The 27,277-nt window shown below is 39.8% G+C and overlaps 1 protein-coding gene across 9 annotated transcripts in view; it reads left to right on the forward strand.

The window, feature by feature from the left end:
• cadps2 (Ca++-dependent secretion activator 2) overlaps positions 1 to 27,277 on the forward strand; it is a 676,394-nt gene that overhangs the window by 488,444 nt on the left and 160,673 nt on the right. For all 9 annotated transcript variants that reach the window (XM_059977930.1, XM_059977932.1, XM_059977934.1 and 6 more), the window contains 2 exons: positions 10,029 to 10,216; positions 23,801 to 23,902. In XM_059977930.1, coding sequence (XP_059833913.1) covers positions 10,029 to 10,216; positions 23,801 to 23,902 — 290 coding nt within the window. The remainder of the gene's footprint in view (positions 1 to 10,028; positions 10,217 to 23,800; positions 23,903 to 27,277) is intronic.

Raw genomic sequence — 27,277 nt, forward strand, 5'->3', positions numbered from 1 at the left:
ATCTAGTCCTTTCAACATTCAGTCGGTTCCAATTAGATTCAACACCCCCCCCACCCCACCCCACACTCTTCTAAATTCCAGTGGGTACAAACCCAAAGTTGCCAAATGCTCCTCATGTTTTACCCTTTCATCCCCAGAATCATCCTCATGAATTTCCTCTGGACTCTTTCCATGACAACATGTGCTTTCTGAGACATGGGGCCCAAGACTGTTGTCAATACTCCAGTGCAGCCTGACCAGTGTCTTATAAAGCCTCAGCATTATCTCCTTGTTTTTATATTTTATTCCCCTTGAAATGAATGCCAACATAGCAATTGCCTTCTTTACCACAGGCTCAGCCTATAAATTGTCCTTCTGGAAGTCTTGCACAAAGACTCCTAAGTCCCCTTCCACCTCTGATGTTTGAATTTTTTCACCATTTAGATAATAGTCTGCACTTTTCTTCCATTTACCAAAATGCATTATCATACATTTCCCAACACTATATTCCATCTGCCACTTTTTTGCCCATTCTTCAGCAATACCTACCCCTCCACCCATCATCGTATTACCTGCAAATTTTGTCACAAACCCATCAATTCCATTATCTAAATCACTGACAAACAATGTGAAGAGCAGCAGTCCCAATACTGACCGCTGAGGAACACCACTAGTCACTGATAGCCAACCAGAAAAGGCCCTCTTTATTCCCACTCAGTGCCTCCTGCCAGTATCTTTCCTGTAATGCCATGCAATTTTATCTTGTTAAGCGGCCTCATGTGTGGCACCTTATCAAATACCTTCTGAAAATCCAAGTAAGTGACATCCACTGCCTCTCCTTTATCCACCCTGCTTATTACTTCCTCGAAGAACTCTAACAGACTTAACAAGTAAGATTTCCCTTACAGAAACCATGCTGACTTTAACATTTTTTCATTAGCTTCCAAGTACCCCAAAACCTCATCCTTAATAATGAACACCAACACTTTCCCAACCACTGAGGTCAGGCTAGCTGGTCTGTAATTTCCTTTCTTTTGCCTTCCTCCCTTCTTAAAGAGTGGAGTGGCATTTGTAATTTTCCAATCCTCCAGAACCAAGCCAGAATCAAGAGATTTTTGAAAGGTCATAACCAATGCATCTGCCCTCTCTTTAGCAACCTATTTCAGAACTCTGAGATGTATGTAGTCCTTCTGGTCCATCTGGTCTTAAGACCTTTCAGTTTGCCTAGCACTTTTTCCTTTGTGATAGCAGTGGCACCACTCCTTCTTACTGACACTCACAGACCTCTGGCACACTGCTAGTGTCATCCACAGTGAAGACTGACGCAAAGTACTAATTAACTTCATTAACTATTTCTTGCCCCCATCACTACCTCACCAGCATCATTTTCCAATGGTCCAATATTAACTCTCACCTCCTTTTTACTCTTTATGCAACTGAAAAACCTTCTGGTATCCTGCTTTATATTATTATCTAGTTTGCCCTCATATTTCATCTTTCCCTTCTTATGAATTTTTTAGATGCCTTTTGTTGGATTTTAAAAACTTCCCAATCATCCAACTTCCCACTCACTTTTGCTACATTGTTTGCCCTCTCCTTGGCTTTTTTGCAGGCCTTAACTTCCCTTGTCAGCCACAGTTGCCTACCCCTGCCATTTGAGAGCTACCTCTGTGGAACATACCTGTCTTGCACCTTGTGAACTATTCCCAGAAACTTCAGCTACCTGTGCTCTGCCATCATTCCCTGCAATATCCCCCTCTAATCCACGGGGACAAAATCTCTCTCATGCATCTGTAATTCCTTTTATTCCATTGTGATACCGATACATGTGATGTTCTTCTATCTCTCAAATTGCAGTAAGAATTCAATCATATTATGATCACTGCCTCCTAAGGTTTCCTTTACCTTAAACTCCCTAATAAAATCTGGGTTATTACGTAAAATACAATCTCAGAATGCCTTTCCCCAGGCAGGCTCAAGCACAAGCTGCTCTAAAAAGCCATCTTGTAGGTATTCAACAAATTCCTTCTCTTGTGATTCAACAGCAGCCTAATTTTTCCAATCCCCTTGCATATTGAAGTCCCCCGTTACAATTATTATTTCATGTCTTTTCTAGCTCCCTTTGCAATCTCAATCCCACATCTTGGCTACTATTTGGAGGCTTATATATGATCCCCATAATGTTTTTTTAACCCTTGCAGTTTCTTAACTCCACCCAGAAAGATTCAACATTCTCTGACCCAATGTCACCTCCTTCTAAAGACGTAATTCTATCTCTTACCAACAAAGCCACACCATTGCCTTTGCCTTCCTGCCTGTCCTTTCAATACAAAGTATATCCATTGATACTAAGCTCCAGCTATGACCTTCTTCCAGCCTCAACTCAGTGAATCCCACAATGTCATACTGAACAATCTCTAAATTGCGCCACGAGTTCATCCACCTTATTTCGAATACTACACGTATTTAAATACAGCAGTCCTGCATTCTCTACCCTTATGAATTTTGCCTCTGTGGTACAATTTAATTCTTTGCACTGTCTGCATTTGTACCTAACCATTCATTGGCTTGTCCTTCCTTACATTCATATTACATCCATCATCTACTTATAAACCTGCTGGCTCAAACTCAGCTCAATCATATTGGTTCCCACCCCACACCATATCAGTTTAATATGATGGTATTAAACAGGTGATATTTTGAAATTAGTAAAACAATTGTCCCATAGTTGTTGGGTGTGTTTCGCATCCTTCCATTATTCCTATCTCACCTGTCTCCAGCACCCCAAAAGCTATTTTGCAAGACCTTTATAGCAAAATCTCAGTACAGAGGCTTCAGAGGTTTGAGTGCACCCAGCCATAGTCAACCCTATGTTTCTCATCTGTAGTAAGCAGAGATGTCCTCGGTGATCTCACTTGACTACAACTGCCGCACTGCAGCTTACACACAGGCACCAAAGACCATATGGAAATTTTTGAAGAGGACCAAGAGAATTCTCCCCTGTGATATTTAGCTCACACCTCTAAGGCAGAAAAGTAGATAATTTAATCAGTATTACATTCTTTTAGGTGGTGCACCAATTGCTGACAGCACTTCCCACATGATGTTGGTGACCGCACTTCAAATAAAGTACTTTTGTTGGCTCTAAAATGTTTTGAAATGTCCCCAACAACATCATGAAACTCCCTTTTTAATTGGAAGTTTCTTGATATCTTGTTTAATCTTCTAACACATCTTATTCTGTAAACCCCTTCATCTGGAGTCTTTAGTATTTTGTTCCTGTTGGCATTTCTCTAGAACTGGTGGTCACACTCATCAATTTTTCCCTCGGCTCCTCCCAATTTCTCTAGACTTGGGGTAGCTATAGGCACCTGCAAGGGCCCCAGCAATGCCTGACTTCTCGCTGGCTGCATATAACAGTCCATGCTCCAAGCCTTCCCAGGTAATCTCCTCAACTCTTCCATCTGCTGCATTAACCACAGCACTGATGCTGCTTCATGCACCCATGCTAAGCTTGGCAATTTCATCAGCTTTGTCTTTATTTTTCACCCTGTCCTTAAGTTCACTTGATATATTTATATCATCTCCTTTCCCTTTCTTGATCTCTCTCTGTCTGCTTCTCCGGAGAAAAACTGTCAACTAAAATCTTTTATGTACCTACCAATTCCCACAGCTACTTTGGCAATACCTCTTCCCACCCTATCGCCTGTAAAAATGCTGTTTCCTTTTCTCAGTTCCTTCATCTCCATCGCATCTCTTCCCAGGCTGTAGCTTTCCTTTCCAGGACATCAGGGATGTCCTCCTTCTTTGAAGAATGGTATTTCCCTTCCTCCACCATTGATGCTGTCCTCACCCGCATCTCCTCCATTTCTCTGACCTCCGTGCTCACCCCATCTTCCCACAGCCTTAACAATAATAGAGTACTCCTTGTCCTTACCTATCGCCCCATGAACCTCCACATCCAACATAAGTTTATACCTAACTTCTACCATCTCAAAGGGGTTCAATCTGTTGTGTCTGGTGCTTCTGATCTGGCTTTCTTTACATTGGTGAGACCCATTGTAAACTGAGGGACCGCTTTGTGAGCATATCCACTCCATTCGCCAAAAGCAGAACTTCCTGGCGGCCAAACATTTTAACTCCAGTTCCTATTTCTGTTCCGACATGTTGGTCCACAGCCTCCTCTTGTACCACAATGAGGTCACCCTCAGGGCGGAGGAACAACACCTTATATTCCATCTGGGTAGCCTCCAACCTGATGACATAAATATTGATTGTTCCTTCCAATTAAAAATATACCTTCCCCCTTCCATCTTCTATTGTTCCCATCTCTGGCCTCTTACCACTTCCAACCTGCCAGTCACCTCCCCCTGGTGCCACTTTCTCCTATGGTACACTCTCCTCTCCAATCAGATTCCTTCCTCTCCTGTCTATTATATTTCCTTCCCCCTGTCTTCACCTTCCCCTCCACACCCTTTTATTTTGATGTCTTCCTCCTTCCTTTCCAGCCCCGAAGAAGGATCTCAGCCTGAAACACCAACTGCTTATTCATTTCCATGGATGCTGCCTGACCAGCTGAGCATTTTGTATGTGTTGCTAAGGAATTTAAAGTTAATGAGCTTCTCCACATCCAATACCCGAATGAAGACTGGCTCATGGACTTCCAGCTTCTTCCTTTTGAAGTCAATAATTAGCTCTTTGGTTTTGCTGACACTGAGTGAGACGATGATGTTGTGGCATCACCCAACATGATTTTCATTCTGCTTCTCGTATGTTGTTTTGTCACCGCCTTTGATTTGACCAACAACAGTGGTGTCATCAGCAAACTTAAATACAGCATTGGAGCTGCACTTAGCCACACAGTCATAAGTATACAGTAAGTAGAGCTGGGGATTAACACACAGCCTCTGCTGGTGGAGATTGTGAAGGAGATGTTGTTGCCAATCCAAAATGACTGTGGTCTGCAAGTGAGGAAATTGAGGATCCATAGGTATCAAGGCCCAGGCCTTGGAACTTAGTGATTAGTTTTGAGGGGGTGATAGTGTTAAATGCTGAGCTGTATTGAATGGAGAGCATCCTGTCATATGTACCTTCATTGCACTAATGTTCTAGATCTGAGATAAGAGCCAATGAAATGGCAACTTCTATTGACCTGTTGGCAAATTGGAGTGGGTCCAAGTCACTGTTCAGGCAGCAGCTGATATTCATTATGACCAACCTCTCAAAGCATTTCAAAACACTGATGTAAATGCTTCCCTATGATCGTCATTGACATTGGTTACCGGGTTCTTCTTGGGCACCAATATGATTGCAGCCTGCTTAAAGCAGGTAGGTACCTCAGACTGCTGAAGCAAGAGGTTGAAGTTGTCCATAAGCACTCCACCCAGTTGATTAGCACAGTTCTTGAGTACTTGGCCAGGTACAACATCTGGGCCAGATGTCTCTGTGGATTCATCCTCCACAGTGATGCTCTCATGTTGGCCTCAGAGACTGAAATCACTTGATTGTTGAGAAGTGTGTGGATTTATGATGGCACCACCTCGTTCTGTTGCTCAATGTAAGCATAAAAGTCATTGAGCTCATCTGGGAGCAAAAGATTGTTATCATTATGTTGCTTGGTTTAGCTTTATAGGATGTGATGGCATTCAAGCCCTGTCGCAGCTGTTGAGCATCCTTCTGTGATTCAAGTTTAATCCACAACGTCCACTTTGCAAGTGAGGTGGCCTTCCAGTGGTCATACCTACAACCTCTTGTACTTCTGGACTCTCTGACAGTGGTGTCAGAAAAGAGGATGCTGTCCAAGTTGCATGCTATCTTGGACAATGTCTCCCATCCTTTCCATAATGTACTGGTTAGGCACATGAGTACATTCAACCAGAGACTCATTCCACCGAGATGTAACACTGAGCGACATAGGAAGTCATTCCTGCCAGTGGCCATCAAACTTTACAACTTCTCCCTCGGAGTGTCAGACACCCTGAGCCAATAGGCTGGTCCTGGACTTATTTCCACTGGGCATAATTAGCTTATTATTATTTAATTATTTATGGTTTTATATTGCTATATTTCTACACTATTCTTGGTTGGTGCTACTGTAACAAAACCCAATTTCCCTCGGGATCAATAAAGTATGTCAGTTTGCCTGTTCTCCACTTTGTAACAAACATTTCACATCTGCATCATGTTTGAATAAAATATTTTCTAGTGCAATACAACGTTTGGTTAAATGATTCATTCTTTTGTTAAAGGCTTGAGTGTTGAAAGTTCTTAATTCAGTACGTTACTATTGAAAAAGTTGATGAAAAATGTGACCTACAAACAAGCTGGGTGAACTCAGCAGTTCGGGCAGCATCCATTGAAATGAGCAGTCAATGTTTCGGGCCGAGACCCTTCGTCAGGACTTACATATGCTTTCCTTCTCTCCTTCTGCCCTTGGCATTTAGAGAAAGAAATTACAGCTTTATTGGTCGCATGTGGGTGTTGATTGTGGTTTTACTCAATGTCAATTGTTACCATGTCACAGTTAATAGTCCAATTGGAAATGTGGCATTTAGCCCACATGAGCATCAATGATAGCCAATTTGTCTTTTTTGTACCTGGTATAAAGATTCTGATGCTTGTGATATTTTTTTCATTGCGTTCCTTTCCCAGACAAAGAACTACCAGGTCGTCATTGTTTTGTCAAGGCTGGAATTCATTGGATAAAATAGAGTCAGTTTCAAATTAATAAATGATTATTGAAGCTGTAGAGTACTTTGGAAACATCTTACACAAAGAACACAATGTACACTACTTTCTTTAAGTATACGTTATGCAAATACTCAAAACAATATTTATTTTATTTTTCATCAAGTAAATTTGCTTTTTCTGCCTTTTATCTAATGTTTTTTATCCCAGAGCATTTATCTAGATGGCTTGGTGGTATGATGTCCCAGTAAAGGGAAATCAAATCAATTGTTGAAAATCTAAATAAAATTAGGAAGTGCTGGAAAACTCTATCAATCAGGCTGCATCTTGCGGAAGGAAAAGCAGAGTTGGCATTTTGGGTCAAAGAGCACTGGAAAAGGGAAACAGTGAAAGTCAGTCAGCTTTAAGAGAAAGAGGATGTGGGAATGGATCAAGGGAATATTTCTGTTGTAGAGGCCATGCCATGCAATAATCTGTTAAAGAGAGAAGGAAAGTAAACAGAAGCTTTGATCTGAAGGGAGCGAGAAAGTGAGACTATAAACAAAGGAATGCAGAAAGGTGCAAAAGACAGGATTATGGGCCATACCCAGTAAACCAGGCTGTGTTTACTGATAAGAAAAACTGCTGCACAAAAAGTTCTAGATTTTTTCTTTGGTTTGGGATTCAAATTTTATCATTGAACCTATTTTGAATTACAAGTTACTTGTCAATACAAAACTGGAATTTCTTTAGACATCATATGATGCAATCCAGATTTCTTTTCTGAATGTTGTATGTACAATTGGCCCTCCTTATCCGTGAATTCCGCATGTGCGAATTCAACCAACCGCGAATCACAAAAACCCGGAAGTGCTCTTTCAGCACTTATTGTTTGAGCATGTACAGGCTATTTTTTCCTTGTCACTATTCCCTAAACAATGCAGTATAACAACTATTTTACATAGCATTTACATTGTATTAGGTATTGTAAGTAATCTAGAGATGATTTAAAGTATACGGGAGGATGTGCGTGGGTTATCATGGATCGGGATCGAAAAAAAATCGGAAGTTCTCTTACTAAGTAAGTCAGAACAGGTGCATCCGGTATTATTTAGCATCAGTTAGTCAAACACTTGTCTTAGTATATAGTATATATTTGACCTTTCTATGCATATAAAATGCTTAAGAATGTATGTTTCAGCGCCAGGCTCGGGAACTTCCCGAGTTCGATCCAGTGACAGACCGCTCCCGAGTGCACTCTTCACCGTGCCGGGTTGATGTGGAGGATCAAAAACCCAAAACCCCAAAACCCAATGATTAGACCACTGTGTTGCTTTGCTTTCATCGGGGCAGAGCCTTTCTCACTTTATCCTTTAAAATTGGTCTGATCGTTAACCGACGTAGCCTAACGCTTTTCCAATGACCGATGGCGTTTCACCTCTTTCTGATCGCTTTATTATTTCCACTTTATTTTCAATCGTGATCATGGTTATTTTCGTGAACATAAACACTGCGGATTCAGAGCTCTGACGTCGGGTCCTAATGTCCCCGCACTGAGACAAGTTAAATAAGGTCTGGGGTTTCGCTGGGTCCTAAGGTCCACTGCAATGAGACAGGTTGAATAGGGGACTTGAGCATCCGCATTTTTTGGTATCCGCGAGGGGTCCCGGAACCAATCCCTCGTGGATAAGGAGGGCCGACTGTACATGGTAAAGGAGATAGGTCTGCTGATATACTTCTCTGGGGTCGGTGATTTACAGGCTCATAAGGATTGTGTGGGGCTGCTTTCAAATTTCCTGCTTCAGTTTTCATGTTCCCTTCATGATCCGGCACCCACTTTTGGAGGAATCTAAAGAAGCTTTGTTGGCTTTTGCACAGGTCGCCTCCGAGTGTGGAACCAGAGAGAATTCCTGAACAGAACTGGAAGGCTTTTGCACAGTTTTATTCTGTAATGGGTCATTTACAGCTAATAAATGGCTTTTGTTCAGAATTCTCCGCAGTGCTTTTTAATATTCAAGGTCAGAAAATGCTGGCACAATGGGAGTTGGGAATCTGTCCTTGTACTCTAGACATGCACAATTTTTTAAAGTGAAGAATGCAGGTAAATGGAAGTTTACAGAAGGGTAAATATTTGAATTGTTTTTATATTGATCACCAGTCTTGTGTAACTCATGCACCTAACTCAAATCTGTTGGAATGCTGATATGTGAAGTTTTCCAATGGAAATATCGTGCTTTACATTTTCAAACAACAAGGATTCTTTTGTACCCATGACAAAGATAGTATCTTAAATGTCTGGGTAAAGTGTGACACTATCCATCAAAGGTTCTGCAGCAGTCACCCTTCACAACTCAGTGTGCCTGAGCAGGACAGTACACTTCTCATGTACTCTAATTGCATAATCTCTGGAGCAGGGGTTCCCAATTGGGTGTCCACAAACCACTTGCTTAATAGTACTGGTCCATGGCATAAAAAAAGTTGGGAACCCCTGCTCTACAGCACTGTCTACAATGTTAATGTGGCAGCAATATTGTTCCATGGCAAAAAAATATTGGAGGTCAGATATTCGTCCTGTATAAGTTGTGCTCTGGGTACCAGGGAGAGCTCACCAGGTCTTCTGGAAAACAGTGCGATGAGATCTGTTCAATCTAGCTGATAAATCTTCGATGGAATTCACTTGGGTGACATTATCCTGAAGCAACATGCCATCAATCTAACATAACAGCCAAGTCGTATCACATGGTGAAATATAACAACAAAATGAAATATCTGTACTATATCAGCAACATTTAGTCTATGAAACATTTCTAGAAACTTGGTCCTTTCCTTCTTCGTTATCAGTTTTGTTAAATACAGCATTTTTGGCATTTGGGGTAATAGAAATTTTCCCTTAATGGGAATTAAAAACCACTACCAAAAATTTATGATGTGGAATAAAAATTTACTCTCAGAGTATTTGTGTGAGAGAAAAAAATAACTAGATAAATACAAAATGTGAAAGAAACAACAAATCTTGCCAATTTGGTTTATATTATGGAGAATCATGATACAGATAGTTTTCTAGAAATGCACCCCCTCTGTAATGCTGAGATGCATTATATCTGTGAACTAACAGTGCAGAAACAGTAGAACTGGCTTAAAAGGCCAATGCCAGTGTTGATGTTCCAAAGTTCCCATTGGTTACTGTATTAAATGTTCAAGTGTATTAATAATCCAGGAATAATTCACAAGTAATTTGGAGAATCATTCAAAAAATTAAATATCTTTTTTCTTTATAGCATTGTTTCAATCTTACTGTAAAGTTGATAAAATATCATCTTGAAGCAGACAAGATTAATGCTAAATTGCAACATTCTTGTAACCTGGACTTCTGTTTTCCACAGGGTTGGTTTAGCCCTGGACAGGTGTTTGTGCTGGATGAATACTGTTCCCGCTACGGAGTTCGAGGTTGTCATCGTCATCTCTGCTATCTCAGAGAGCTGACTGAGTGTGCAGAAGGAGGCACAATGATTGATCCGACCCTTCTGCATTACAGCTTTGCTTTCTGTGCCTCCCATGTTCATGGCAACAGGTAATCTGTTAAAGCAAAGCTCACAATCAAAGAAATGACTTTTTAATTGCTTGAGCAGGAGGGTCTTTGCTCCTCTTTGGCATTAACTGTGCAAGTGTTTAATACTCTTGCTTCTTCTTCTGGCTGGAAGATAGGATTTGTGGTTTATTCTCTGTGCTCTACAAGTCCAATTCTCCAGTAGAATGTACTCAGGGTGGAACAGTGCTGGTCAGGAAACCATTGGCTTGCAGTATCTGATTTCTGTCTCTATTTAAATTGATGAAATGTAATGAACTGTTGACCTATAAGCTTTCTGACCAATCTAGCCTAGAGTTTCTGCTCTACACAAAGGTAATATCTGGTTCTACATTAAACCCCTTCCACATTTCACCACCTGGGATATGAGATGTATGATAATAATTGTGCAATAAGCAGGAATGTGCAACACTAGCAGTAACTTGTGGAAACTATCAGTACTTCATTGCAGGTAACAGCACTAACTCATATTTAAACACTGAGGTTAATAATAAACAACCACAGATGATGAGGCAAGATAGCAGAGTTACTTAAAGTCAAGACTTGTGAGACAAGTGAGTTTAAAAAGATGAAGCATGAGGATAATTTAATTTTAGTGCTTTCATATTGAGAGTCAATACTAATTAGCAAAGGTAGGCTTAGGATAGGTCATGGGCAGCCAGGTATTGGATAAGATATAGTTATTTGATGATTGGACAAAAAGAGGCAAATTAGAATGGCATTGCATTAGACCAATCAAAAACGAAACTATACATACACTCAGTGGTCACTTTATTGGGTACAACTGTACATCTGCTCAATAATGCAAGCACAGTATCTGTATTTGCATTAGTCATGTGTCAGCATCTCAATGCAAAAGAAAAAGCTTGCAGTCTTGGCCAAGAGGTTCACTTGTTGTTCAGATCAACAACAGAAGGCGGAAGACTATAAGAACATGATAAATAGGAGCAGGAGTAGGCCATCTGGCCTGTCAAGCCTGCTCCACCATTTAATAAGCTCATGGCTTATCTGGCCACGGACTGATCTCCACCTACCTGTCTTTTCCCCATAACCCTTAATTCCCCTAAAAATGTTCTGCTGGATTTATTAACTAAGCCACATGTGAAGGCCAGAAGCTGGACTTTGTTGATGGAGGCTATTTGAGGCACATGCTATTGGAATTTAATAGATAGTGGGAACTTGTCCCCATTACCACCCCCGGCTATAATAACCTGAAGGAACCAGAACAACTAATAGAAAATATTAATTTATGTAAATTTCTTTCAATTTGTCTTGATGAGAGCACTGATGTTACATCATAAGCTAGGGTAGCTGTTATTGCTCCCTTTTTTCAGGGGTGATGAAATATGTTAACTTGATAGCATTACCGGTATACAACATAGGGTAGAAATATGGAAGGCAGCTATAAAAGAGTTGTCTGGTTAACAAGTTAACTTTTCAAAAATAGTTTCCATGACTACTAATGGTACACCCAGAATGATTGGTAAAGAGGCAAGTTTTGTCAAGCTGTTTTGTAAAGTATGTTGGACATCAACTGATAGGTTTTCATTGTATAGTACACAAGGAGACATTGTGTGCAAAAGCTGGCCTTAAGGAACCAAAGTAATTAATTTTATTTCTGGATGTGTTCTGAAAAATAACGATAATTTCAGAATTTACTGAGTGAAACAAACATTGTCTTAGTAGTGGTTTTATCCTTAAACCTTTGTTTAGTGATTGGATGGATTTCATATGTTTTTGATGACAGAATCAGATTCTTGTCAAGAATTATGTAACATTGTGGGGATTTGTAGATTTTTTTTGTAGATTTCTCCTCAAATTAAAGTGATGAACATTAAATTACACGGATCTGGCAAAACGCTTGAGTTACATTTGATAACATCAAACTGGAAATATTTCAACATGTTGCCAAAAATGGCACTTCTAAGTATTTTCCAAATATAAAGAAACACATAACAGATATTGAAATTCCTGAAAAAAAGCAGACACTCAGGGCCTGCCAGTGTACTATTCAGCATCACTGATTCAACTACTGAACATTCTTTAAGATTCTCTAAGTTCACGTCATTTAAAGAAAGTGCAAAATTCATAAAGTATGCAGACAGTGTAACTTTTGCCAAACTGAATTTGGAAATGTTATATTGGATTGATTTGGATAATTTTGAAATATATTTGATTTACAAAGCTGGTCAATTTGGAGGCAAAAGAGATGTTAATTTAAGAGCTGAACTAGAAACTGTTGAAAGAGATCTGTTAGTTACTGGGTCATACCATAAACAACCAAATAATGAGGTTCTGAAATTCTGCGATTCCATTCCTGAAGCTTTTAATTGTCTGAAAAATCTTCCAGTGGAAATATTACCTGTATTTTCATTGACATATTCATGTAAGTCATTGTTTCCAGTGATGAACAATGATTAATTGTAGGAGCAGACTGAAGAAATTAGTGCTACCTAGCTCTCAAAACAAACAAATATATGCTGGATATAAAATATTTGTCAGCTTTAGTGCAGCAAAAAAGTCTCACTGAGAGTACATTGTGCTTATTTTAATTTCCTTGATCTTTCATGAATATATACCAAAGCTTATAATTTCAAATTTCTATTTGTTGTGTTTTATATGAGGTACAATAACAATTCTATTTTGAACTAATGTTATTTTGCACTCATCTTAAAAAGTTAATATTCATAACTTTTGAACAGATTTTCTGAAATAATTCATTTATTTCATTCTTTCAGTTATTCTTCTATTGACAGTAAAACAATACACTTAAATAAGCAACAAAAACTGATCTTCTTTCCTTAAAACACTTCATAACTATTGTTATTAAGTAATTTGTCAATGATAATCTCAATATCAAAATTAACACGGCACATGATAGATCTTTGTGGAAGATCGTGCACACATTCCAAATTTTGCCACCCCTGCTCTAAATCTTCCTGATGTTCTCTTATGGCACTTGGAGAAACCTTGCCTTCATTCCAACTGTAGCTGTGAGATATAGCTGTGATACATCGGAATGTCTTAATTTATTATATGCATGTCCCTTATTCTGTAAAAGAAATGGTTATTAACAAAGGCAATTTTTGTTCAAAAATTAGATTATAATTTCTAATGATGTAGTAACCATGTTTCAATACTTATTGTGGAATACTATTCCTCAATGAAGACACCAGCAATTAAAAGTGACATTCCTAATTTTTAGATCAATACATTGAAGTGAAAGATGGTGGAATTCTTGTGAATTGATTTACAGTACTTTGTAAGAAAATGTGCCTTATAACTGAAAGGGATGAAGATACTCAAATGAACAATTCTTTATTGTAAAAATCTTCCTCCATTCAAATTTAGCACAATACTGCTGTTTTGCCTATTGTGCTTGGTGAAAGCTTATAACTGACTGAATAGTTTGTATTGATTTGAATCAGAATTAAACATTTTCTGTATGAAAGAAACCCTGAAACACACAAGGTCCAAATGGAATTGAATAAACAAAGCACAGGAGGATCTTCAAGGTTCTGGAGGTTAAATCTACATTGTAGCAACTTATAAATCATGAACAATTTGCTTTCACTTACTGCTTCTACAATTGAAAAGATTTAAGAGAAGCATTTCAAGCATTGTAGTAAACTTAGGGTACATACATAGCATACAGTTTTGATCACCTTCTTTAGGAAAAATATAGTTATGCTGGAAAAAGTGTGAAGATTTATGAGAAATTTGCTGAGTTACAGAGAGGGTTTGAAAAGGCAAAGATTTTATTCATTGGAAGGTAGGAGACTGAGGGATTACTTTATAGAAGTGTATAAGATCATGAGAGGCATAGATTTGCAGAATAGACTCAATCTCATTCCCAGGGAATGATAACTAAAAAGAGAACAAGCTGACAGATAAAGTAATTGAGGCAGGTACAAAAATGACTTTTAAAAGACATTTGGATAAATACATAGATAGAAAAGCCTTAAAGGGATATAAGCCAAATGCAGTGAGCACCTTGGTCGGCATGGATGAATTGGGGCAATTCTGTCTTAAATTATTCTATGACTAAAAACAAAGCACTTGAATGGCTGGAAATCAGAAATTTAAAAATGCCAGGCAGGCAGCATGTATAAAGAGAAAAATAAAGTTTGTACTTCAGGTCAATGATTTTTCATTGAAATATTGGGAATAATTGACCAAAGCAAACTAACTTTTAAAAGTATTGTCAGAATGGTCTCTTAAGTTACGCACATGACCTAAGGGTTGACAAATTCTTTTTATGGAATGTGAGCAGCAGCAACCATTAATGAACTGGGGACAGAGGAGAAGAAGCTGCATAGGAGACCAGAACCAAATCACTGAGAGTTATAGCTTGGGTTAGTGAAGCCATTGCTTGACAAGACCATTGACCATTTTGTATAGTAGAGCTGAGATTTTCAATTTATCACTCTGAGGATCATGGAGCTGATGAGGGAACAAAGCTGTGCCCAATGCAGTGGAACGGGATATGGGAAATGCAATTCTAACGCATTGTTCTCTGAGGCTGGAAGTCTGAAAGAGAGTGCTTTGAAGACTTCATATCACAGTCTCCATCTGTCCCTTCTACAATGCCCAACCCCACAGTCCTGCTCCCAATCCTAACAGCCAAAATGGATTATGCTTCTAAGGACTTGAAAGTGGGGAAAAAATTGAGCGAGACCTTCCAAGTCTACTTGGCTGATGGAAAAGGACATTGGGTGAGGGAGGGAGCATTCATTTTCCTTTTGCATCCATTTAATTTATTGGATGGAAAAGTGTGACAGGCATGTTTGCATTCCTGGCAGGATTGGGTCATCCTGCTAAATTCAGCTTCCTGTCACCAGTGTGCATTCAGAAACGCCGAAATGAAATTAAGATATTTGCAGACCTGTATACTTCACTTGCATTGCAGCAGAGTCAACAGTTCAAAGTACCTTGTTGGCTGTATTTGGGTTGGTTTATTATTGTCACATGTACCAAGATAAAGTGAAAAGCTTGTCCTGCATATTGTTCATACATATCAAATCAGTACATAATGCATTGAGCTTTATGAAGGTAAAACAATAACAATGAAGATTAAAACATAAAAGCTACTGAGGAAGTGCAAAGCAGGTAAATGATAAAGTGCACGATCATAATAAGGTAGATTCTCAGACCCTGAGTCTGTCTTACCAGGCAAGAGGTCCATTCAAGAGTCTGAAAACAATGGGATAGAATTTGTTCTTGAGCCTGTTGGTATATGCTTTCAAGCTTTTGTATTGTTTGCCCAATGGAAGAGGGATAAAATGACCAACTGGCTGTGACGACTTTAGTGTTACCTGGCTTCATGAAAAGTTTCATGAATGCAGATCTTTAGTTTAGTTTTTTTTTGGGGGGGGGGTGGTTTGCCAGTTAAAAGTGTCACAGTCCTTTCTGGACAATCAAAGGAAAACAGCACAGGTGTGTTTTGTAGCTTCCATTGCAGAAAGCTTGGTTTTGTTATATGACATGACATAGCTTGTTTGAGGGACAATCAAAGTTCATGGCTGAAGTGACAGATTTTCAATAATTTTCTGATACCTGTTTCAATGTGACACAAAGTGATACTTGGTTCAAAGATTACATTAGTAACATCTTCCTAGCTAACCTTTCTCACCTGTCAGTTTGCATCCATTTAGCTGGCTCTCGACAGGCCTGGCTTGGAACTGTCACCCACTAGAATGAGCTTGAATGTGACAGTATCCTCCAGCAACTTAGCACTGACTCCAATTTTTTTCTGACAGTTCAAAAACAAAGTAAACATTAATCAAGGATTACCATCTTATGTTGGTCATTGAGCTGAAGGGAGATGACATGCTCTTAACTTATCTGCACAGGGACAGGGCTAATTCAAGTTATATTTATCTTGCTGCTTGAATGCAGTACCCATCACTGCTCTACTTTTGCATCTTAACTTGAAGCTTGTCATTCCAGATGACTGGGCAGGTCAATCAAATCAGAATATATACCAGCTCTTTACATTTCATGAACAATTTTGCCATTATGAGGTGACAACCTATATCATCAGTAATGCCTTCTGTAGCTTAAAGGAGTATTTATATCACTGCCACCATTTGACTTGGCATAACCTTCTCTGTACTTTGTCCTGTTATTCTGACAAGACAACTTTACCTCACTTCACTGGGGTGTTTCACTGAACCAAACTGTTGGTTATTTGCACTGAAATTCAAATATACAGAAAATTCTGTTGAGACTGTCATCTGTAGAGTGTTAAATCAACACAAATTGCTCTACACTTGCTGAAAACCAAAAATCAAGACAAAACATCAGAGATTAAAAGCATAGTTAGAATTCATAATTATTTTTTGTTCTGAAGCTTTGTTTTGATGGATATCATGTACTGTGACCTGTTGAAGCCAATTATTTTCAGCTGCAAGGATATTTTCCAATAATCTAATTCTACAAAAGTTGTTTTGATGGGTTTGGTAGACGGATTCTTGCCAATCAAAAAGCAGTGAAGTTTTTGTAGATAATGGAAATAACTCTTTATTCTAATACTGTATGACCTATGCTTTTGTTCTTTAAGCTCTACATTCAGTTTGATGTTGAAATGTTTTCTCTTGAAAGAGTTAAATCAACAGTGTCTCATTCACAATTGATGTGTTTGCAAGGAAGTACACAGGGTGGAGGGTGTTGAGGGATGAGGAATCATCATTTTGTGTTATAAATATATGTTACATTTACACAGTCGATGATATTGCTGATGCCACTAAGAACAAAGAATGTGCAGTAAAATGTAAAATGAATTACAAATGTAGAGTTAGAGGAATATTAAGGGCTCCAAAATAATTTCCATGAAGAAATTGCCATCCTGAAAAGAGATATCAGTCTTTTGAAAGAGGAAAGAAGGAAAGCTTCCTTCTTTTGTCAGAACTGGGAAAGAAAGGAATACAAGTTACCTTTCGATAGGAAAGAAAATGGGGGAAGGACGTGCAGAATAAAGGGAATGTTTGTGATAAGATGAGTTGAAATAGCTTAATGATAGTAGCTGCCAGCACATTAAGTTTTCTGGTCTATGGAATGAGTTGTTGATCGTAAGTGGTAGGATTTGCCCGGAAGCTAGACCTGTATAAATAAGACAAGAAAACTACTTCTACCCACAGATGTTGCCTGGCCTGCATGTTTCCAAGCATTTTCTGTGTTTATTTCAGATTTTGAGCATCTGCAGGCTGATTTTGACTTTAAGGAAAGAAATAATGCAAGTTCTAATTATAACTTTCTTATCCTTTTTGACTACAGCTATGCTGTCGGGACTGGAAGGCAGCAAATTTCATAGCATTCTTTAAAATGTGAGAAAGAAATAAACCATTAGCAGCAGCCAGCAAATTATTGGAAACATTCCTGAGGTTGAGCAGAAATGATCATTGAGAATGGGAGAGTTGAATCTTTAATTTAAGGACAGCCACATCGTTTAGCTCTGAGAAGATTGTTTGAAAAATGTGTTGAAATTTTTGAGACGTTAACAAGAAGAGTTGGCAACAGCAGCGCATTTGACATGACATACACAGGTATTAACCATGCACTTGATCAGAACATTAAATGTCCATGGGATCTAAGATGAAGTGGCAATTGGAATTAAAAGTCTTGCTCTATGGTAGAAAGCAAGAGGTAACAATCAGTGACAGGAAGGATGTATGTAATGTGATTCTGCTAGAGTCAGAATTAAATCCTTTGCTTGTTTTGCAATGTAATCACATATCTGTATTTCAGTGTAAGAACCATCTTTATGAAGTTTGCATGTTGATAAAATTTGCAAAAAAGTTGATTATGAGGAAGGAAGTTAAAAGTACAGGGAGATACAAGATTCCTGGCAAAGTGATCATTAGAGTGGTAAATAGATTCACCCCTGGAGAAGTGCAAGGACAGAAAAGAAAGGAATACACAAACAGTGGCAGCAATCACTGATCAGGGTTCAAATCCTGCCAATACCTGTAAGGAGTTTATATGTTCTTCCCATGTCCATGTGGGTTTCCTCTGGGTGCTCCAGTTTCCTCTCACAGTCCAAAGATTCACAGTTTGGGTGAGTGAGTTGTGGGCTTATTATGTTAACACCAGAAGCCTGCTGGCACCTGTGGGCTACTTCCAGCATTATCCTCAGACTGGGTTAGTTATTGACAGAAATGATACATTTCACTGGATGTTTCAAAGTCCATGCGACAAATCAAGCTAATCTAATCTGATAATAAATGGAAGGGTGCAGAGCAGAGTAGAGCGTATTCACAGATCACTGGAAGTAGTAGGGCAGATATTAGTGAAAGCATTAACTATGCTTCTTTTTCCGCAGATACTGCCCAAGTGGTCGCATCATTTTCTGTTTTCATTTCAGATATCCAGCAACTAGGGTTTGTTCGATTTTCTGGACAAGTTCAGTTACAAAGGGATACAGGAACACTAGAAATTCTGTGGATGCTGGAAATCCAAAGCAACACACACACAATGCTGGAAGAACTCAGCAGGTCAGGCAGCATCTGTGGAAATGAATAAACAGGCAGTTTCAGGCCAAGACACCTTTTCAGCACTGGAAAGGAAGAGGGGAAACACCAGACAAAAAACGGGGGGAAGAAGAGGATGAGCTAGAAGGTGATAGGTGAAGCCAAATGGTGGGATGGGTAAAGGGCTGGAGAGGAAATAATCTGATAGGAGAGGAGAGTGGATCATAGGCGAAAAGGGAGAAAGGGAAGGAGGAGGAGCCCCAGGGGATGATAGGCAGGTGAGGAGAGGTAAGAGGTCAGAATGGAGAACAGAAGAAGAGGGCAGTGGGAGGGGAAATATTTACCCGAGGGAGAAATCAATATTCATGCCATCTAGCTACTCAGACAGAATATAAGCTATTGCTCCTCCACCCTGAGGGTGGACTCATCTTGGCACAAGAGGAGACCATGGAGCTACAGGTCAGAACGAGAATTGAAATTGGAATTAAAAAGTTTGGCCACTAGGAAGTTCGGCTTTTGGCAGATGAAGCAGAGATGCTCGATGAAGTGGTCCTCCAATTTACAACAGGTCTCACCAATGTAGAGGAGGCCACATTGGGAGCACCGGACACTATAGACAACCCCAGCAGATTTGTCTCACCTGGTAAAAATGGTTTGTGGCCCTGAATGGAGGCGAGGGAGGAGGTAAATGGGTAGGTATAGCACTTTGGCCACTTACAGTGATAAGTGCTGGGAGGGAGATTAGAGGGAAGGGATGAATAGACAAGGGAATCACAAAGGGAGCAATCTCTGTGGAGAGATGGTTCGATCCTTCCTGTGCTTCCCTTGTCCGTTCATCCTTATCGCTGTAAGGATGTATGGCCGGAGTGCTGCACTTGCCCATACATCTCCTCCCTCCCCTCCATTCAGGGCCCTAAACAGTCCTTCCAGGTGAGGCAACACTTCTCCTGCAAATCTGCTGCGTTTGTCTATTGTATCTGGTGCTCCAAATGCAGCCTCCTCTGCACTGGTGAGACCCAACATAAATTGGTGTACTGCTTCATCGAGTACCCTCGTGCCATCTGCCAAAAGCGGAACTTGTGGCCAAACTTTTTATTTACGATTCCCATTTGCATTCAGACATGTCAGTCTCATCTCGTGCCATGATGAGACTACCCTCAGGGTGGAAGAGCAATACCTAAAATTCCGTCTTGGTAGCCTCCAACCTGATAGCATGAATATCGATTTCTCCTTCCAGTAAAAAAAGTTCCCTCCCACTCCCCTCTTCTTCGATTCCGCACTCTTGGCCTCTTACCTCTTCTCACCTGCTATCACCACCCCCTCAGTCCCTCCTCCTTCCCTTTCTCCTATGGTCCACACTCCTCTCCTACCAGATTCCTTCCTCTCCAGCCCTTTACCTTTCCTACCCACCTGTCTTCACTTATCACCTTCTAGCTACCCTCCTTCCCCTCCACCCATTTTTATTCTGGTGCCTTCCCCCTTCCTTTCCAGTCCAGGAAAAAGGTCTCAGCCAGAAATGGCAACTGTTTATTCATTTCCATAGATGCTACCTGAGTTCCTCCAGCGTTTTATGTGTGTTGCTAAGGAGTGCAGGAAACTCGCCTGTATTAGTTATCAATGCAAAAGCAAATAGATCCTACTAGAACTATATCAAACTCTAGGTAGCTATGTGTGGAATTACTGTGTGTGGTCTCAGTGACCACGTAACCCAGTGAACAGATTGTACGGGACAAAGTGCTGAGGGACACAGAGAGGCCACATAGAAGTACAGCAAGACAGTGCTGCCTCCCTACAGCTCCTACACCCTGAATTCCATCCTGTCCCATTGATTCTCCCCATGGACAAATATTTTACCCACTGAATGCACTTTCCTTTGACATCAGAAATGCATGCTGGATGGTAGTTATTGTCTTTCTATTCTAATTTTCGCTGGGAGTAGTGAATGATGGGAGAATCAGGATGAGCTGATGTGAAGGAAATCAACAAACCAGGTGGTAAGTGGAGGTCGTCTTCTAAGTCATTAGGTAACATAAAAGTATGAACGACTGTGATGTTGTTGTCCCATGTGAGAAGTTAGACCTGACAACAATTTCTTTATAAGAGAACTGAGGGAAGATTTAACTAAAGTATATGTACCTATTTCTCTTAGTGAAGAGATTATTATATCCAGGATATGTAAATTTAATTAAGTTTGGGGAAAGTTTAGAGGGGATATGATTAAGAATAGGGTTCAAGAACTCGATTCCTGAAAGGATAATAGAGACGGGATCTATCATCATATATGAGAAGTACTCAGTTTGAACACATTTGAAGAGGGAATACCCTTAGATGTTATAGGCCAACAGCTGGGAAGTGGGGTTAACTAAAGAGCTGATCTTTGGGCTAGCATGGAAATAAGGGGTTGAAGAGCCGCCTCACTGTGATTGTTCAAACCTGTGACTCCAGCTGTATATAAAGTATAAAATATACTGCCTTGCACTTGTGAAGGAAGTCTTTCTGGACACTGAAGTGTCCATTTATTTGAGCAATGAGACTGAAACTGTTGTGTAACTTTCCTGCTTCGCAGTGGTTTCTATCTGGTGCATTTATAGAAAATAGCAGGAAAGTGTTCAAATGTTGTTTGGTGGAGCAATAACTGTCAGGGTTTTTCCAGTGAAAATCACAATGGAGTATAATATAATTATTATTATGAAACTGATAATATTTAATTCATTGCCAAATCAGCCCAATGACCTTTAGCACCACATGACATTTAATGGCTATTAATTTATTATGTTTTCACTGTAAGGGGGTTCTTCTTGTTTCTTTGTTACTGCGTATGTTAATCAAAATGGCTTCTTTGTTTTGTTAAAAGTAGGAACGCATCCTTGTTATGATAAGTGCTTTCTCTCGCAGCTTGTTTGGGTTTAGAGTTGCTGATAAAGGGGATTGCATCATTTGTTAACCAATTGGGATTAATGTTATTCTCTCGTCTGGGTCTGTGAACTGTTGTTGCTGTAGTGAGTCGGAGCGAGGGGGTGAGAGAGAGAGGACGCGATGCTGTAAGCTGGGCAACAGAATGGACCCTGAGCGGGGGTCCAAGGGAGCGGAGATGAAAACAGACTTGGTTGATCACTTCGGGTGGTCCTGAGCTGCGAGTCGAGGAGATCTGAGGGGATCGAATGGTGGCCAGGAGACTTAGTTAATTGAGCTCCTACAGTTATGCATGAAGTGGTTTGTATCTTGATAAGTTTTGGTGCCTTTTCTTTATTTTCTTTTCCTTCATATGTACTGTATTGTTATTAATCACTTAGTTCTAGTAAGATCTATAAACTGAACCCATTTAATCGCATATGGTGTACTGTCTGTTATTTGGTGTGTTGGGGACATCACACAGCATCCATACAAGCTGATTACCCAGTTTGGCGGGACCGAAGGCTGCTCCCCCTGGACAGAAGCGAGCTGAGTGACCCTAAGGCGTGCCAGGTGCTACAGCACAATCAGACAAATTAAAAAGGACAGACGTGCACAGCTGGAAGTGGAAACTGAGAACTTGCAGACCATTTCACCTCTCTTCACCACAAGCTGCACTACACTGATACTGTCACCAAGACTTGGCCAGTAGCCTTAGCATTGGAATGGAAGTCTTTGCAAAGCATCGGGATTGGAATTGGCTTATTATTGTCACATGTATCAAGATGCAGAGAGAAGCTTGTCCTGCGTACTGTTTATATGGATCAGTTTATTACAGAATGCATTGAAGTAGGACAAGGTGTAACAATATGCAGAATTAAGTATTATGGCTAGAAAGAAGGTTCAGCGGAGATAGGCAAAATGGTATGAAGTCATAACAGGTAGGTTGTGTGGTCAAGAGTTCATTTTAGCATACTTGTGAACCATTCACTAGTCATATAAGAGTGGTGTAAACATTAATGTTTACCTATTTACCATATTTACCATATCTCTGCCACTAATCAATGAAGCACCACTAATCAATATCTAATCCATGCAAACTGATAAAATCACATTATACTGTAGGATTAAATACATAAATTGGATCAATTTTATTTAAAAAGTTTACTGTCTATTCAAAATATAGGTTGCTCTCCAATCCTAAATCATAACCCACGTAAATGGGGAAAAAAAATCAAGTGGAACGTTGTCGAACTGCATTTACTCGGCTGCCCCTCTGTTGTTCTGAGCTTTGTAAAGTGACTCTGAGCTTGTTTCTCAGCAGATTTCAGGATGGGAGGAAGACTAAATGAAGCATGCGTATCTTTCCTTTTGAGGGCACCTGAAAAGGGATTTACTTTGCAATGATGAGAACATTTCACCTCTTAACAAACAATGCCAGTGTATAGCAGCCACTTAGCAGAGGATAAGGATTCAGCTTCCTTTCTTATCGCTGTGGAAAACAGCTGCCGCTTGAGTTAGTTTTAAGGTTCCTCAGTTTATTAGCAATCTGTAGCCATTGATTGTATAACCGTTAGCATTTAAAGCAGCAGCAAGTTAAATATAGCATCACGTCTGATTCATAGATAAAACTCCAGGTTATTCTCAAGTCTTTCTTGTTCCTCTTTTTTATTTTTTTTATTTTTCAATGTGAAATGTGAGACTAAACTAAATACAATTGACAAATTTCAATTTACATTGACATTTTAAAGATGCTAGAATTAAGAAATGACTCCCTCATTTTGGCTTTCTATCACAGCACGAGCTCACACTCAACAGGAAAGGTATGTTGTACCCACTGAAGAATATTTTTGGCTCATGTTCAAAATGCCCTTGGGTCACGTAAATGTGCAGGGAAATTATCTTCTGCCGATTTATTACTGGTGTAGTGGTCCCTTTGGAAAAATAGCCAGAACTGAGGGCTATATGCTGGTCCTGGATTAACAGCTGCTTGCATAGATACCCTTCACTCTATGGGCTTCATTGGGTGACAATATCTTGATAACCTTTTGATGGAAAAGGTAACAGCGAGTTACACTGATAGACCTAGATGAGAGGAGGATCCAGCGAAGCATAAATCGTAGTTTTGACAATTGGCGTCAAATGGCTTGTGCTACACCTGCTACATAATCCTGTGTAATTTTCTGTAGTGTTATCTTCTCTATTTCAGGCCTGATGGAATTGGAACTGTAACAGTTGAAGAGAAGGAAAGATTTAATGAGATTAAAGAAAGACTATTACACCTTCTTGAGAATCAAATCACTCACTTCAGGTAACCAGTTTTCTGTTTGCATACGATTGTCTTACTTGAGGTTTGAGCATTGAATTTTGCAATTTCAGGTACCCCCCCCCCCCCCCCGTTTTGTTCTTTACACGTACCGTGGGTTACTAAGAACAAACCATATTCTGGAAGAAATAAAACTAGAACTTTTATTTACAGCAAACAACAACCATGTTTTAACACTGCCACGCTTCTAGATCATTCTGTCATTTCTGCGCATGCTCATAGCTCCATTCAATCATGTTTTTACACGTGACATGTGCTGTCACATCTTCCTTTCCTTAAAAAGAAAAACAGTTAGCAACATTAATCAAAACAAATGCATAATTTAACATGTCTCTATCAGTCTCTCTGGGGGTTTATGAACACGAGTAGACCTTCTAAGTGGTTCACACAGTTCTTGTGTTTTGTTCTTATTTTCATGTTTCGTCTGGTCTGCATCAGTTAATGCATTAGTTAATGAAGTTGGCTCTTTCTTGAGGTCTTTGCGAAGAAATCTCAACTCATTCATTAACTGTGTAATCCTTTTTTATGCTGACTCTTCATCATTTCAATAAAACGTCTCAATTCCTTCACTGTGCTTTCACTTCTTCAATTGGATCCTGATTCTTGTCACTCTTTGGCTTCAGATCCGTATTGTACTGTACCGGCAAGTTTGGTTTTGGTGGCAATGCTTTGTCAGATGCTGGTAACAAAGGGATGGGTCTGGGATTTTTCTTTATGACTTCTTTTACTTCTGCCACATTGGAATCAAATTCTGTTCTCTCTCTCTCATCAAGTCACTGTATTCTGACTATGTGTCACTATCCAGGACTAATACACTTTTCACCAAATTCAGTCACTCACAGGCAGATAAGCCCAAAATTGACTGTACATTCTTAGGCACGACCACAAATGAAAGTGTGTGCACCATATCTTTGTGTGATACTTTTGCCACACATGTTCCTTTAACTGGAATGTCTGCACCTGAATACCCAGTCGCTTTTATATTTGTCTGATGTAACTTTGGTCTTGGCCTTAATGCATTAAACTCAGATTCTGCAAGAACATTTCCTTGCGCTCCAGTATCCAAATTAAACAAAATAATGTTTTGTTTCACTTCCAGTGGAATAGTCCAGTCATTCTTACTTTGTTTGTTTTCACAAAGCACATCTATATAAAACTCATTTTCAATCACTGCATATACGTGTTTTACTTTTTTTCTACTTCTGCAACAGTGTGAAAAATTAAATATTACTCTTACCACAGTTGTTGCACACTTTCTGATACACTGGACACTTTTTAGGTCAGTGCTGCTGCCCACAGCGATCACTAAGTTTTTTTCCTTCAGATGACGTCTTGCTCTCTGTCAGTTTCGTTGTCACTTCATTATTTTTTCTAATATGTCTGCGCTTTACAGCGTCTATGCTGCCGTTCTTGATAAAAAGCTCTTTAGCCTGTGACATCACAGTCTCCCAAGCTTTGCAGAGTGCCACAGCTTTTTCCAAATTCAAATCTTGTTCTAACCGTCTTCCTCTCAGACCATTATCCCGAATGCCGCAAACATATCTGTCTTTAATGATAGAGTCTGTAAGCTCTGAAGTTTTACTGCGGTTTTTCATCTCTGTAACAAATTGATCAATCGTTTGACCAGGTCTCTGCTGACATTTGAAAAAATTGTACTGTTCATATGTCACATTGCGCTTCGGTATACAAAATGCATCAAATTTGTCAATTATTGCTTTTAGCTTCAGATTATCTCCATTCTCAGAAGTAAAATGGTTATGTACCTCAATTGCATCGTCCCCAATCACGTGGAGTAGAATTGTAGCTTTCGTTTTCTCCATTTTATTATCTGCTCCCCGATCGCCGATAAATAAATTTCAAAACGCTGTTTAAATCTTTTCCGGTTTTCAACTACATTTCCAGTCAGCTGCAGTGTTGATGGGGGCTAAAAAACTTCCATTCTTTAAGCTGTTAGCAAACAACGAAAAAATTTGTGCTCCTTTTTTTTCGATTATCTTCGCTTCCTCCATGTTAGCAAAACGAATTATACTTCCAGACCGACTTCTGACATCATGTTTTGTTCTTTACACGTACTGTGGGCTACTAAGAACAAATCATATTCTGGAAGAGTTAAAACTAGAACTTTTAGTTACAGCAAACAGCAACCACATTTTAACACTGACGCGCTTCTAGATCATTCCGTCATTTCTGCACGTGTTCATAGTTCCGTCCAATCATGTTCTTACTCATGACGTGTGATATCACCACAAACCCCCCTCCCCCAATTCCCTGTGCTCCATTCTCTCTCCTTCTGGCCCCCTCCGATTCCCCCACACTCTGCCTTCACCACCATCCACCACCTCCCACCTGAGTTTCATTCTCTTCCCCCACCTGGTTCCACCTACCTATGACCCACACCTTAGGCATTCTAGTTCTCCTATCTTATGCCCAACTGCTTTGATTTCCCCATCTCTCCTTCTTTACCTGGTTCCACTTATCACGTTCCTTGTTTATCAGATTCCAACATCTGCAGCCTCTTGTTTACCTTTTCAACCTCTGGCCCCATCTGCCTATCATCTCACCTAATTCCACCTATCACACGTCAGCCACCAACTTACCCCACCTCTCATCTCTTCGTATTGGCCACCCACCCTCTACTCTCACAGTCCTGATGTACGGTCTTGGCATGAAATGTCAGTAATTGTTTGTTTCCACGGATACTGCTTAACCCTGCTGACTTCCTCTTGCAGATTGCTTTTTACTCCAGATTCCAGAGTCTGTCATCTCTCTTAACCATATAACAATCACAGCACGGAAACAGGCCATCTCGGCCCTCCTAGTCCATGCCGAACTCTTAATCTCACCTAGTCCCACCTACCCGCACTCAGCCCATAACCTTTCCTGTCCATATACCTATCCAATTTTACCTTAAATTACACAACTGAACTGGCCTCTACTACTTCTACAGGAAGCTCATTCCACACAGCTATCACTCTCTGAGTAAAGAAATACCCCCTCGTGTTTCCCTTAAACTTCTGCCCTCTAACTCTCAAATCATGTCCTCTCATTTGAATAATCATGCCCTCTCGTTTGATTCTCGTTGATTCTCTTGTTCTGAATCTTGTGTTCACTTGCATCCAGCTTTAGATATAGCAAGCTGATTGTTTGTGCAGTGTTCACTGCTGCCTAAAATATATAATGTACTTTTTCTCAGGAAAAATTGAAAGTTGCTTTCACATGGCATCTTAACACATTTTCAGCCATTGTATGATGGTCTGATTTGCTAAGTGTTTCCAGCTTTTTTGATTCTCTTTTAGTTTTCCAGCACCTGCATTTTAAAACAAAATTTCACTGACATTAAAGTAAATGATGATATTCTGA

The sequence above is a fragment of the Hypanus sabinus genome, chromosome 8, assembly GCF_030144855.1.
Source record: "Hypanus sabinus isolate sHypSab1 chromosome 8, sHypSab1.hap1, whole genome shotgun sequence".
In the NCBI taxonomy this organism is placed as follows: domain Eukaryota; kingdom Metazoa; phylum Chordata; class Chondrichthyes; order Myliobatiformes; family Dasyatidae; genus Hypanus; species Hypanus sabinus.